The 16,389-nt window shown below is 39.5% G+C and overlaps 1 protein-coding gene across 2 annotated transcripts in view; it reads left to right on the forward strand.

Annotated features, from left to right (window-relative positions):
- LOC128685746 (tyrosine-protein phosphatase 10D-like) overlaps positions 1-15,524 on the forward strand; it is a 506,322-nt gene extending 490,798 nt beyond the window's left edge. Inside the window, exon 30 of one of the 2 annotated variants that reach the window (XM_070087994.1) lies at positions 15,268-15,396. Coding sequence is in view for 1 of the 2 variants with exons in the window: in XM_053772367.2 (XP_053628342.2) it covers positions 15,268-15,299 (32 nt within the window). In the remaining variant the exon portion in view is untranslated. Of the gene's footprint in view, positions 1-15,267 lie in introns of both variants that reach the window. The other variant, XM_053772367.2, reaches the window with a different exon arrangement.
- Positions 15,525-16,389: the final 865 nt, after the last annotated feature.

A 16,389-nucleotide genomic window follows, 5' to 3' on the forward strand; every position in this document is an offset into this window, starting at 1 on the left:
GTATGGAAGACGGGAGAAAGGGAGAGGGAGGAAAAGTTACTATTGTTTGGAAGGGGAATCTCCTTCCATAAAGACTTTAGGTACTGAGTCCTTATCCAGGGTTACTTCCCTTCTTTGTTTTTTAATGGCATTAGGACCAGCTTGAGAGTCACTAGACTCTTGTCACTCAAAACATTGTTCCAGAAAGCTCTGTTTCTGGCATCTCTAAGATTTGCCTAAAATGGGACAAGGCATTGTCATTGAACATGTCACATGCACAGCCTACAACAGCTTTGTTAGGGTGATGTTCCTCCATAAACGTTTGCACCTCACTCCACTTTGCAGAAATGTCCTTACTCTTTGAAGAAGGCACCTTCTTCCCTCTCTCTTCCTCCTCCTGTGAAGCAGTTTCCTCAGCTGTGGTCTGTTGCTGTTGCAGATGAAGCTCTTGCAGCTCTTCAGTGGTTAGCTCTTCACTGTGGTCCTCCACCAACTCTTCCACATCCTGGCCACTCACATCCAACTCCATGGAATTCCCCAATGCCACAATACATTCCACAACAGGCGTAGGGTCAACAGGCTCAGCCCCAAGCCCTTCAAAATCCTTCTCTTGGACACTAGGAGCTTTCTTTGGGCCCACAGTGACTTATTCAGCAGTTGCAAACACAAAAAAATATGGATTATTACGAAATGTTTTGTATGAACACGGGGGGTGATGCTCACTTGCCAAGAAACAGTGCCAGACTGACTCTTGAATGCATCTGTGGGAGGCTTTGTGTGCGTGGGGCCACTGGGACACGTACCATATGACCACCGATATCCAATGGAAATCACGAAAACCAAGGCTATACGTATTTAAACAAAAAAAGTTGCTGATAACCAAAATTCACGAAAACTGAGACTCACGAAAACCAAGGGTCTACTGTACACACGCAGTACACTAATTACTTGCTTTAAAATATTTGTAGTCTTAATGTAGGGTGAGAGGTGAGTAATATAGTAATATATAAATATTTGTACGAAGGTAGGAGGTATGGTAGTCAGCCAGGACACGCCACCCACACATAATATACTATGACATTTAACTCTTTGAGGGTCGAAAGCCTTGACCCTAAACTCCCACTGGGGTCGAAAAATATTCAAAAAAAAAAAAAAAAATTTTTCTTGCCAAAATCTTAAGAATATTTTTCTAAGTGTTTTTTTTTTTTTTTTTATTATCACACTGGCCGATTCCCACCAAGGCAGGGTGGCCCAAAAAAGAAAAACTTTCACCATCATTCACTCCATCACTGTCTTGCCAGAAGGGTGCTTTACACTACAGTTTTTAAACTGCAACATTTACACCCCTCCTTCAGAGTGCAGGCACTGTACTTCCCATCTCCAGGACTCAAGTCCGGCCTGCCGGTTTCCCTGAACCCCTTAATAAATGTTACTTTGCTCACACTCCAACAGCACGTCAAGTATTAAAAACCATTTGTCTCCATTCACTCCTATCAAACACGCTCACGCATGCCTGTTGGAAGTCCAAGCCCCTCGCACACAAAACCTCCTTTACCCCCTCCCTCCAACCTTTCCTAGGCTGACCCCTACCCCGCCTTCCTTCCACTACAGACTGATACACTCTTGAAGTCATTCTGTTTCGCTCCATTCTCTCTACATGTCCGAACCACCTCAACAACCCTTCCTCAGCCCTCTGGACAACAGTTTTGGTAATCCCGCACCTCCTCCTAACTTCCAAACTACGAATTCTCTGCATTATATTCACACCACACATTGCCCTCAGACATGACATCTCCACTGCCTCCAGCCTTCTCCTCGCTGCAACATTCATCACCCATGCTTCACACCCATATAAGAGCGTTGGTAAAACTATACTCTCATACATTCCCCTCTTTGCCTCCAAGGACAAAGTTCTTTGTCTCCACAGACTCCTAAGTGCACCACTCACCCTTTTCCCCTCATCAATTCTATGATTCACTTCATCTTTCATAGACCCATCCGCTGACACATCCACTCCCAAATATCTGAATACATTCACCTCCTCCATACTCTCTCCCTCCAATCTGATATCCAATCTTTCATCACCTAATCTTTTTGTTATCCTCATAACCTTACTCTTTCCTGTATTCACCTTTAATTTTCTTCTTTTGCACACCCTACCAAATTCATCCACCAATCTCTGCAACTTCTCTTCAGAATCTCCCAAGAGCACAGTGTCATCAGCAAAGAGCAACTGTGACAACTCCCACTTTATGTGTGATTCTTTATCTTTTAACTCCACGCCTCTTGCCAAGACCCTCACATTCACTTCTCTTACAACCCCATCTATAAATATATTAAACAACCACGGTGACATCACACATCCTTGTCTAAGGCCTACTTTTACTGGGAAATAATTTCCCTCTTTCCAACATACTCTAACTTGAGCCTCACTATCCTCGTAAAAACTCTTCACTGCTTTCAGTAACCTACCTCCTACACCATACACCTGCAACATCTGCCACATTGCCCCCCTATCCACCCTGTCATACGCCTTTTCCAAATCCATAAATGCCACAAAGACCTCTTTAGCCTTATCTAAATACTGTTCACTTATATGTTTCACTGTAAACACCTGCTCCACACACCCCGTACCTTTCCTAAAGCCTCCTTGTTCATCTGCTATCCTATTCTCCGTCTTACTCTTAATTCTTTCAATAATTACTCTACCATACACTTTACCAGGTATACTCAACAGACTTATCCCCCTATAATTTTGGCACTCTCTTTTATCCCCTTTGCCTTTATACAAAGGAACTATGCATGCTCTCTGCCAATCCCTAGGTACCTTACCCTCTTCCATACATTTATTAAATAATTGCACCAACCACTCCAAAACTATATCCCCACCTGCTTTTAACATTTCTATCTTTATCCCATCAATCCCGGCTGCCTTACCCCCTTTCATTTTACCTACTGCCTCACGAACTTCCTCCACACTCACAACTGGCTCTTCCTCACTCCTGCAAGATGTTATTCCTCCTTGCCCTATACACGAAATCACAGCTTCCCTATCTTCATCAACATTTAACAATTCCTCAAAATATTCCCTCCATCTTCCCAATACCTCTAACTCTCCATTTAATAACTCTCCTCTCCTATTTTTAACTGACAAATCCATTTGTTCTCTAGGCTTCCTTAACTTGTTAATCTCACTCCAAAACTTGTTTTTATTTTCAACAAAATTTGTTGATAACATCTCACCCACTCTCTCATTTGCTCTCTTTTTACATTGCTTCACCACTCTCTTAACCTCTCTCTTTTTCTCCATATACTCTTCCCTCCTTGCATCACTTCTACTTTGTAAAAACTTCTCATATGCTAACTTTTTCTCCCTTACTACTCTCTTTACATCATCATTCCACCAATCGCTCCTCTTCCCTCCCGCACCCACTTTCCTGTAACCACAAACTTCTGCTGAACACTCTAACACTACATTTTTAAACCTACCCCATACCTCTTCGACCCCATTGCCTATGCTCTCATTTGCCCATCTATCCTCCAATAGCTGTTTATATCTTACCCTAACTGCCTCCTCTTTTAGTTTATAAACCTTCACCTCTCTCTTCCCTGATGCTTCTATTCTCCTTGTATCCCATCTACCTTTTACTCTCAGTGTAGCTACAACTAGAAAGTGATCTGATATATCTGTGGCCCCTCTATAAACATGTACATCCTGAAGTCTACTCAACAGTCTTTTATCTACCAGTACGTAATCCAACAAACTACTGTCATTTCGCCCTACATCATATCTTGTATACTTATTTATCCTCTTTTTCTTAAAATATGTATTACCTATAACTAAACCCCTTTCTATACAAAGTTCAATCAAAGGGCTCCCATTATCATTTACACCTGGCACCCCAAACTTACCTACCACACCCTCTCTAAAAGTTTCTCCTACTTTAGCATTCAGGTCCCCTACCACAATTACTCTCTCACTTGGTTCAAAGGCTCCTATACATTCACTTAACATCTCCCAAAATCTCTCTCTCTCCTCTACATTCCTCTCTTCTCCAGGTGCATACACACTTATTATGACCCACTTTTCGCATCCAACCTTTACTTTAATCCACATAATTCTTGAATTTACACATTCATATTCTCTTTTCTCCTTCCATAACTGATCATTTAACATTACTGCTACCCCTTCCTTTGCTCTAACTCTCTCAGATACTCCAGATTTAATCCCATTTATTTCCCCCCACTGAAACTCCCCTACCCCCTTCAGCTTTGTTTTGCTTAGGGCCAGGACATCCAACTTCTTTTCATTCATAACATCAGCAGTCATCTGTTTCTTGTCATCCGCACTACATCCACGCACATTTAAGCATCCCAGTTTTATAAAGTTTTTCTTCTTCTCTTTTTTAGTAAATGTCTACAGGAGAAGGGGTTACTAGCCCATTGCTCCCGGCATATTAGTCGCCTCATACGACACACATGGCTTACGGAGGAAAGATTCTTTTCCACTTCCCCATGGACAATAGAAGAAATAAAGAAGAACAAGAGCTATTTAGAAAAAGGAGAAAAACCTAGATGTATGTATATATATATATGCATGTGCGTGTCTGTGAAGTGTGACCAAAGTGTAAGTAGGAGTAGCAAGATATCCCTGTTATCTAGCGTGTTTATGAGACAGAAAAAGAAACCAGCAATCCTACCATCATGCAAAACAGTTACAGGTTTCTGTTTCACAGTCATCTGGCAGGACGGTAGTACTTCCCTGGGTGGTTGCTGTCTACCAACCTACTACCTACAGTGTTATTTTTTTTTTTTTTTTTTTTTTTTATTATCACACCGGCCGATTCCCACCAAGGCAGGGTGGCCCGAAAAAGAAAAACTTTCACCATCATTCACTCCATCACTGTCTTGCCAGAAGGGTGCTTTACACTACAGTTTTTAAACTGCAACATTAACACCCCTCCTTCAGAGTGCAGGCACTGTACTTCCCATCTCCAGGACTCAAGTCCGGCCTGCCGGTTTCCCTGAATCCCTTCATAAATGTTACTTTGCTCACACTCCAACAGCACGTCAAGTATTAAAAACCATTTGTCTCCATTCACTCCTATCAAACACGCTCACGCATGCCTGCTGGAAGTCCAAGCCCCTCGCACACAAAACCTCCTTTACCCCCTCCCTCCAACCCTTCCTAGGCCGACCCCTACCCCGCCTTCCTTCCACTACAGACTGATACACTCTTGAAGTCATTCTGTTTCGCTCCATTCTCTCTACATGTCCGAACCACCTCAACAACCCTTCCTCAGCCCTCTGGACAACAGTTTTGGTAATCCCGCACCTCCTCCTAACTTCCAAACTACGAATTCTCTGCATTATATTCACACCACACATTGCCCTCAGACATGACATCTCCACTGCCTCCAGCCTTCTCCTCGCTGCAACATTCATCACCCACGCTTCACACCCATATAAGAGCGTTGGTAAAACTATACTCTCATACATTCCCCTCTTTGCCTCCAAGGACAAAGTTCTTTGTCTCCACAGACTCCTAAGTGCACCACTCACTCTTTTTCCCTCATCAATTCTATGATTCACCTCATCTTTCATAGACCCATCCGCTGACACGTCCACTCCCAAATATCTGAATACGTTCACCTCCTCCATACTCTCTCCCTCCAATCTGATATTCAATCTTTCATCACCTAATCTTTTTGTTATCCTCATAACCTTACTCTTTCCTGTATTCACCTTTAATTTTCTTCTTTTGCACACCCTACCAAATTCATCCACCAATCTCTGCAACTTCTCTTCAGAATCTCCCAAGAGCACAGTGTCATCAGCAAAGAGCAGCTGTGACAACTCCCACTTTGTGTGTGATTCTTTATCTTTTAACTCCACGCCTCTTGCCAAGACCCTCGCATTTACTTCTCTTACAACCCCATCTATAAATATATTAAACAACCACGGTGACATCACACATCCTTGTCTAAGGCCTACTTTTACTGGGAAAAAATTTCCCTCTTTCCTACATACTCTAACTTGAGCCTCACTATCCTCGTAAAAACTCTTCACTGCTTTCAGTAACCTACCTCCTACACCATACACTTGCAACATCTGCCACATTGCCCCCCTATCCACCCTGTCATACGCCTTTTCCAAATCCATAAATGCCACAAAGACCTCTTTAGCCTTATCTAAATACTGTTCACTTATATGTTTCACTGTAAACACCTGGTCCACACACCCCCTACCTTTCCTAAAGCCTCCTTGTTCATCTGCTATCCTATTCTCCGTCTTACTCTTAATTCTTTCAATTATAACTCTACCATACACTTTACCAGGTACACTCAACAGACTTATCCCCCTATAATTTTTGCACTCTCTTTTATCCCCTTTGCCTTTATACAAAGGAACTATGCATGCTCTCTGCCAATCCCTAGGTACCTTACCCTCTTCCATACATTTATTAAATAATTGCACCAACCACTCCAAAACTATATCCCCACCTGCTTTTAACATTTCTATCTTTATCCCATCAATCCCGGCTGCCTTACCCCCTTTCATTTTACCTACTGCCTCACGAACTTCCCCCACACTCACAACTGGCTCTTCCTCACTCCTACAAGATGTTATTCCTCCTTGCCCTATACACGAAATCACAGCTTCCCTATCTTCATCAACATTTAACAATTCCTCAAAATATTCCTTCCATCTTCCCAATACCTCTAACTCTCCATTTAATAACTCTCCTCTCCTATTTTTAACTGACAAATCCATTTGTTCTCTAGGCTTTCTTAACTTGTTAATCTCACTCCAAAACTTTTTCTTATTTTCAACAAAATTTGTTGATAACATCTCACCCACTCTCTCATTTGCTCTCTTTTTACATTGCTTCACCACTCTCTTAACTTCTCTCTTTTTCTCCATATACTCTTCCCTCCTTGCATCACTTCTACTTTGTAAAAACTTCTCATATGCTAACTTTTTCTCCCTTACTACTCTCTTTACATCATCATTCCACCAATCGCTCCTCTTCCCTCCTGCACCCACTTTCCTGTAACCACAAACTTCTGCTGAACACTCTAACACTACATTTTTAAACCTACCCCATACCTCTTCGACCCCATTGCCTATGCTCTCATTAGCCCATCTATCCTCCAATAGCTGTTTATATCTTACCCTAACTGCCTCCTCTTTTAGTTTATAAACCTTCACCTCTCTCTTCCCTGATGCTTCTATTCTCCTTGTATCCCATCTACCTTTTACTCTCAGTGTAGCTACAACTAGAAAGTGATCTGATATATCTGTGGCCCCTCTATAAACATGTACATCCTGAAGTCTACTCAACAGTCTTTTATCTACCAATACATAATCCAACAAACTACTGTCATTTCGCCCTACATCATATCGTGTATACTTATTTATCCTCTTTTTCTTAAAATATGTATTACCTATAACTAAACCCCTTTCTATACAAAGTTCAATCAAAGGGCTCCCATTATCATTTACACCTGGCACCCCAAACTTACCTACCACACCCTCTCTAAAAGTTTCTCCTACTTTAGCATTCAAGTCCCCTACCACAATTACTCTCTCACTTGGTTCAAAGGCTCCTATACATTCACTTAACATCTCCCAAAATCTCTCTCTCTCCTCTGCATTCCTCTCTTCTCCAGGTGCATACACGCTTATTATGACCCACTTCTCGCATCCAACCTTTACTTTAATCCACATAATTCTTGAATTTACACATTCATATTCTCTTTTCTCCTTCCATAACTGATCATTTAACATTACTGCTACCCCTTCCTTTGCTCTAACTCTCTCAGATACTCCAGATTTAATCCCATTTATTTCCCCCCACTGAAACTCTCCTACCCCCTTCAGCTTTGTTTCGCTTAGGGCCAGGACATCCAACTTCTTTTCATTCATAACATCAGCAATCATCTGTTTCTTGTCATCCGCACTACATCCACGCACATTTAAGCAACCCAGTTTTATAAAGTTTTTCTTCTTCTCTTTTTTAGTAATTGTATACAGGAGAAGGGGTTACTAGCCCATTGCTCCCGGCATTTTAGTCGCCTCATACGACACGCATGGCTTACGGAGGAAAGATTCTTTTCCACTTCCCCATGGACAATAGAAGAAATAAAAAAGAACAAGAGCTATTTAGAAAAAGGAGAAAAACATAGATGTATGTATATATATATATGAATGTGCGTGTCTGTGAAGTGTGACCAAAGTGTAAGTAGGAGTAGCAAGATATCCCTGTTATCTTAGCGTGTTTATGAGACAGAAAAAGAAACCAGCAATCCTACCATCATGCAAAACAGTTACAGGTTTTTGTTTCACAGTCATCTGGCAGGACGGTAGTACTTCCCTGGGTGGTTGCTGTCTACCAACCTACTACCTATAGTGTTATAGGCCAAAAAAAAAAAAAAAAAATTGCGATCAGTACTTACCGAGATATAGAGGCATGAAGCTGACAGAAAGTGAACCGCTTACGGCAACATAGCTGACTGCAGGTCACTCGGTAATATTATACAGTGGACCCCCGCATAACGATATTAATCCATTCCTGAGAGCTCATTGTTATGCGAAATTATCGTTATGCGAATGAATTTTCCCCATAAGAAATAATGGAAATCAAATTAATCCATGCAAGACCCCCCAAAGTATGAAAAAAAAAAATTTTAACACATGAAATATTAATTTTAATACACACAAACTGAAAAATACATGCACAGTTACATGACACTTACCTTTATTGAAGATCTGGTGATGATTGATGGGATGGGAGAAGGAGAGAGTCTTAGTGTTTAGAAGGGGAATCCCCTTCCATTAAGACTTGGTGTCAAGTCCTTTTCTGGGGTTACTTCCCTTCTTCTTTTAATGCCACTAGGACCAGCTTCAGAGTAACTGGCAACAAACGGCTTGGTTGCCCATGGCTAAACAGCACCATTCTGAAATCCATTGACAAGAAACACCAATATGAAAAGCAATATAGACAGGGCTTAATACACAAAGATATTCTTAAACACTATTCATCAGCTCTCACCAAAGTAATAAAAAAAGCCAAACAACTATACTACTCCAGTAGATTCACAGACACTAGAGGAGATATAAAAAAGACCTGGAAAACACTCTCTCAGATTCTAGGGACCCACAAACTGAGAAAAACCAAGAATATTGTCCTAACTAAACCTAATGAAACACCACTACATCCCACTGACACAGCTAACAAGATAAACGACTTCTTCTCAAACATAGGATCTAATCTCGCCAGTAAAATCCCACATACCAATGCCCATGCCAGGGACTACCTAGATGGAAATTTCCCTAATTCCTTCTATCTTGCACCAACTGAGCCCACGGAAGTCATTGAGATCATAAAGTCACTTAAAAATAACTCGGGGAATCTGTCTCATGTCCCACCATTACTGTACAAGCGAGCGGCCCATGTCCTTTCGCATGCTATTTCATTACTTTTTAACAAGTCAATAGAGACTAGCACCTTCCCGAAACTACTCAAGATGGCAAGGGTTACACCAATACATAAAGGTGGTGACCCTACAGACTTAAACAACTATAGGCCAATATCTAACTTACCATTGCTATCCAAAATCTTTGAGAAACTTGTGCACAGGAGACTGTATTCATTTATAACGGCTCAAAAAATACTCAACCCCTGCCAGTTTGGATTCAGGAAAAATAAAAGCACCAATGATGCAATCATAAAAATGCTAGATCTGCTTTACACAGCACTGGAAAATAAGGAATATCCACTAGGAATTTTTATTGACCTAAGAAAAGCTTTTGACACAGTAAACCACGAAATCCTACTCCACAAACTTGACCACTACGGTATAAGAGGCCATGCGCTTGCTTATTTCAAATCTTACATTACTAATAGGTATCAGTACGTCACCATTACAGACACAGCATCAGCAACACGGCCACTTGATACTGGAGTTCCGCAGGGAAGTGTCCTTGGTCCCCTGCTCTTCCTCATATACATCAATGACCTACCAAACGTATCCCAACACCTAAAACCCATTCTCTTTGCTGATGACACGACTTATGTCATCTCTCACCCTAATCTTGCCACCCTTAACACCATTGTGAATGAGGAGCTGATTAAAATATCGACTTGGATGACAGCCAACAAACTTACGCTTAACACTGACAAAACTTACTATATTATGTTTGGTAGCAGAGCAGGAGATGCACAAATTAACATTAAGATTGACAACACTCTAATTACCAGAAATAATGGGGGAAAATTCTTAGGCTTATACCTTGACAATAACCTGAATTTCAGCACCCATATCCAGCATATAGCCAAAAAAGTATCCAAAACGGTTGGGATCCTCTCCAAGATACGATACTACGTGCCGCAAAATGCCCTTCTCACACTATACCACTCGCTTATTTATCCATACCTCACCTATGCTATTTGTGCTTGGGGATCAACTGCAGCAACACACCTAAAGCCAATAATAACCCAACAAAAAGCTGCAGTAAGAATAATCACTAAATCCCATCCCTGGCAGCACACCCCCCCACTCTTCAAAGATCTAAACTTACTCCCAGTTCAGTACATCCACACTTACTACTGTGCAATCTATATCTACAGGGCCTTAAACTCTAATATCAACCTTGACCTTAAACGCTTTCTTGATAGTTGTGACAGAACCCACAGGCATAACACCAGAAACAAACATCTCTACGACATTCCCCGTGTCCGACTAAACCTTTACAAAAATTCAATGTATGTCAAAGGCCCTAAAATCTGGAATACCCTACCTGAGAACTCTAGAAATGCAGACACATTCATCACCTTCAAAACTACCATTAGAAAACATCTTATCTCCCTGATACACCCCGTCAACTAACTTCACGAATACCACCTGGTGGTTCACACTTACACTCGCACACTCATTTGACCATAAACAGAAATATTAATCTCAGTCTTAATATAATGAATCCTGTGATACTCCAATACTGAAACTATATACTGTGCCAAAACAAAAGCATTCACACTGCTAAACTCACAAAATAGTATTTAGTCACTTAGCCATAATACCAACTTACCTCATAATTTGTAATATTTTACATTTAAGAATAAAACTAAGTATGCCCGAAATGCCTAGCCATGCTAAGCGTTCTAGTGGTACACTCTGTAATCTCAATTTTACTACATGTTAAACCAAACAATAACCAAATTTCTGTAAACTCAGCATTGTAATCCTTATAGAGAATAAACTTTGAATTTGAATTTGAATTTGAATAGTGGCCTGTACCTCTCGTTCCTTTATGACTTTCCTAAAGTGGTTCACAACATTGTCAGTGTAATAGTCACCAGCACGGCTTGCAATAGCTGTGTTAGGGTGATTGTTATTAAAAAAGGTTTGCACTTTAAGCCACATTCACACATTTCCTTAATCTTTGAAGTAGGCAACTTCTTCAATTTCTCTCTCCCCTCCTCCGAACCAGTTTCCTCAGGTCTGGCCTCTTGCTGTTGAAGTTGATCTAGCAGCTCATCAGTGGTTAGTTCTTCATTGTCCTCCTCCACCAACTCTTCCACATCATCCCCACTAACCTCCAACCCCAAGGACTTTCCCAATGCCACAATGGATTCCTCAACTGGCATACTTCTCTCAGGGTTAGCCTGAAACCCTTCAAAATCCCTTTGGTCTACACATTCTGGCCACAGTTTCTTCCAAGCAGAGTTCAAGGTCCTCTTAGTCACTCCCTCCCAAGCCTTACCTATAAGGTTTACACAATTGAGGATATTAAAGTGATCTCTCCAAAACTCTCTTAGAGTCAATTGAGTTTCTGAGGTCACTACAAAGCACCTTTCAAACAGAGCTTTTGTGTACAGTTTTTTGAAGTTTGCAATAACCTGCTGGTCCATGGGCTGCAGGAGAGGAGTGGTATTAGGAGGCAAAAACTTCACCTTAATGAAGCTCATGTCCCCATAAAGTCGCTCTGCCACGTCTGTAGGATGACCAGGGGCATTGTCTAACACCAGGAGGCACTTAAGGTCTAATTTCTTTTCAGTTAGGTAATCTTTCACATTGGGGGCAAATGCATGGTGTAACCAGTCATAGAAAAAGTCCCTAGTGACCCATGCCTTATTGTTTGCCTTCCACAGCACACACAAATTAGCCTTGAGGATATTCTTTTGCCTGAACGCTCTGGGAGTTTCTGAGTGATACACTAATAAAGGCTTCACTTTGCAATCACTACTAGCATTGGAACACATCAACAGAGTAAGCCTGTCTTTCATAGGCTTATGTCCTGGGAGTGCCTTTTCCTCCTGAGTAATGTAGGTCCTGCTTGGCATTTTCTTCCAAAACAGGCCTGTTTCATCACAATTAAACACTTGTTCAGGTTTCAGTCCTTCACTGTCTATGTACTCCTTGAATTCCTGCACATATTTTTCAGCTGCTTTGTGGTCCGAACTGGCAGCCTCACCATGCCTTATCACACTATGTATGCCACTACGCTTCTTAAATCTCTCAAACCAACCTTTGCTGGCCTTAAATTCACTCACATCATCACTAGTTGCAGGCATTTTTTTTAATTAAATCCTCATGCAACTTCCTAGCCTTTTCACTTATGATCAGTTGAGAGATGCTATCTCCTGCTATCTGTTTTTCATTTATCCACACCAATAAGAGTCTCTCAACATCTTCCATCACTTGCAATCTCTGTTTCAAAAACACAGTTGAACCTTTGGCAAGAACAGCTTCCTTGATTGCTGTTTTGTTGGACACAATAGTAGCGATGGTTGATTGGGGTTTACTATACAACCTGGCCAGCTCGGAGACACGCACTCCACTTTCATACTTAGCAATGATCTCTTTCTTCATCTCTATAGTAATTCTCACCCTTATTCCTGTAGGGTTGCACTAGAAGCTTTCTTGGGGCCCATGGTCACTTATTTTGCAGATAAAATCACTAAAAACACTGTAATAATACGAAATGTTCCGATTGTATGCTTGGATGTTACCGTGGAGGCTGGCTGGTAAACAATGCCACCGGCAGAACATGTGAGGCTGGCTCAGGCCGCACATTAGACGCGTCTCGGACGAACAGCGTTGAGCGGGTTTTTTAGCGATATGCGAGGCAAAATCTTAGCGATAAAATGTATCGGTATGCGGATTTAATGTTATGTGATGCCAACTGTATGCGGGGGTCCATTTATTTGCTTTTATTCTGCTTTTTTCTTTTATTTTTTATTTTATTTTTTTTCAAGTAACTTTTATGGTCTGTGAGACCAATATAATGCATATTGTACATATAGTGGTACCCCAAGTTTTGTACAGCTCCCAACCCGAACAATTATGTAAGTGTATTATTGTAAGTGCTTTTGTAAGTGTGTTTTTGGGGGTCTGAAACGGACTTATCTAATTTACATTATTCCTTATGGGAACAAATTCATTCGGTAACGGCACTCGAACAGCCTTCTGGAAATAATTATGGCTGAAACTCGGGGTGCCACTGTACATTCACTCGTATGCTACACAGTACACTGTATCTGCACAAACATTGACAAGTGAACAGTTTCACCTACCTTAGTCACATACTATTGTCTAGAAATATATACATAGTATTTATAGGTCCCAGCAATGTTTTGGATGTGCAGGAATATATAATAATAATAATAGTAACTGTATTTGTGTATACCTGAATAAACTTACTTACATAACTTGAAATGTCCATTTTAGCGGAACGCCATAAAGCGGGCTCTACTGTACTGTAGTTTCATTCACTGTCACTTTAATTGAATAGGAAGATCACTTATTCTTGTGTGATCAAGTGCTCCTTGCTTTGATCCATATGATTACTCATATAACTATTAACTGTAACTGAAATTAGTCAGATGGAAGCATTCATTTTCAAAATAGTTCGTCATCCTTAATAGTGAGGGTTGGGAGACATCTGTTACCAACTGAAGAATCAGGCTGAGTCTTGTCATCCACAAATTATCTAAAGGTGGAAGTTGTAGAGTAAGACTATGAGATTTACAAGCTTAGTATGTACTTGGCTTCTTCCTAAGGGCCAACATGTTAGTAAACACTTAAGTGATCGTGTAAGTAAATAGCTGACATGTCAACACCACTCACTGCCACATGCATGTATGATTCCTTGTCATCACTAAAATGTACTAGTGTTTCAGCTATGCACACTGAATAAATTGTTACCCTTCACATGACTGAATAGTCCTGTAATAAAGACATCAGTCACCATTTTTCTATAGAAACAAGTTGATCTATGCTAAATTTATATAATCTTCACAGTAGTGCAAGATCTTTCCTTGAGTGAATCAGGCAGCTGACTAGTGTTTAGCACTGGTACAGAATATGTTGCATACAATGACAGAGTACAGGGGCATACCAGAGGAAAGAACAGAAAGGTGACTCGGTGAAAAATGGTTACACATCCATTTCTGGTGTATAAAAAGTCTGTTTTCAAGTTGCTGAATACAAAAGCAGTTTTATCTGCATAACCCCATGTACAATACTCCTTTGTAAAACACAGCAGTAAATGTAACATGTTTCATAAACAGTGCTGCCATATGACCCTTAAGAGTTTAACACTTCATGAATATATTATGTAGAACACTCAAAACAGGAGATGCCATACTAATGATAATACTTTTCATGAATATAATATATAATAGTATACACAATGCATGAAATAACTAACAAAGAAGTTTCAAAAGCATGTACATATAATAGTTTACTAAAATTTCATATCACTTTATTTTTAACAGCACCCATCTATCTATCTATTTTAATAATGAGAGAAGTTTCATATAACAAATCCTGTCTTTAATGCTCATCATTCAAACTATTTATGTATGCTTAGTAATATGATTCATTTTGTATGTATTGTTTCGTGTATGCAAAATAATTTTCATGCATTAAGTTGTATCATGTGAGTGTACTTACATACAGTGAAGAATAATTGATGCACACAGTTATGTGGTAAGGCTTTGCTCAGAGGTGATTACTGTACCATACAATAACTATATACTGGTAATTAACAGCTTCTGCTTGGTTTACATACTGTTATTTTTTAACTTTGTGAAATTATTATAGTAAAATATTTCAGTAATTCATGATCTATTTAGTTCTTCAATAAATAAATGCTTTGAATGTAGAACAACTTTGTGATCTCGTGTATTCACTACAAAACTGACATAAGTTCAGACAGAAAACATTTAAAATATTAGTTAAAAGGTTAATTCGATATTTCATTTCTCATTCTCTCTTGCAGATGATGAGGGGATAGCAGAATCGGGTATGTGACAGGAGGCTTATGGGCTGCAACCATTACCAGCCTATGCAAATTTAGATATAAAATGACAGCCACAATCTACTTTCTGAGAAGGTTTAAGAAAAGAATTTCCAGAGGCACTTGCTCAGTCTGGAGAAAACGGACATTGCCATTTGACAAATCACATACGAGTGTTTTTGATAGTGGTAGATTATCTGATTGGTAATTTTATCTATAGGTGTGTTGACAAATCTTGAGAGAAGTGTATGAAATGAGAATTTTGATAATTGTAAATACTCAGTATATACTAGTAGATATGACATTCTGAAATTTTAAAATGCAGTATGCATTTTTTAATGTTTGTTGTTTTACTGGTACATATAAGAAATTTTAATTGAAATGTCATTTCTGTGAAATAATCCTACCTCTTCTAATATTGAAATCTTAAACTAATGATTAACACCACAAGTTGTGGTGACATGGACACATTATTGTGTTGGTACATATGTGAAACAAAAATTGTAACATTACTTGTGCAGTGTAATTGTATGCAATGCCTAAAGACAATTCAGTAATGTACTGAATTTAATATACCCACTTAATGATAATGAACATTTTATGTACCTAGTGCCATTTTGTCTCAGAGTTTTAGTGACAACTCATTAAGATATAACAGGAGAAACATTAATCCGTCCTCAAGACTGTAGTAATATTTCTATTGTATATTTTCATTCCTTTATATTATAATTATTTTTATTTATGTATAATTTTTTCCTATTATCTTCCTTGAATCTCTTATTGTTTATGATGGTCTTCATAGGTTGTTTTTGTTTTTGACATAAGTTTGTTTAAAATGCACTGATGTATTCTACAAGACATAGTTGATATTTCTTGTTTATTTACATGTGTTCTTTCACAGGTCTGCTTCAGATATGTAATGCATCTGAGTTATGAATTCATTTGCTAATGAGTAAATAACTAGACTTGTTGAATTATGATTCTGAATGCCAAAATAATGAAATACAATAAGGTTTCAGTTGTAATAATAGAAAATTTAAGCTTTGATTTTTATCTTGTGCTTTCTTTAATTAAAGTTAATTACATCTTTAATATTTTCCTCGT

Source organism: Cherax quadricarinatus, chromosome 23, assembly GCF_038502225.1.
Source record: "Cherax quadricarinatus isolate ZL_2023a chromosome 23, ASM3850222v1, whole genome shotgun sequence".
NCBI classification, from domain to species: Eukaryota; Metazoa; Arthropoda; class Malacostraca; order Decapoda; family Parastacidae; genus Cherax; species Cherax quadricarinatus.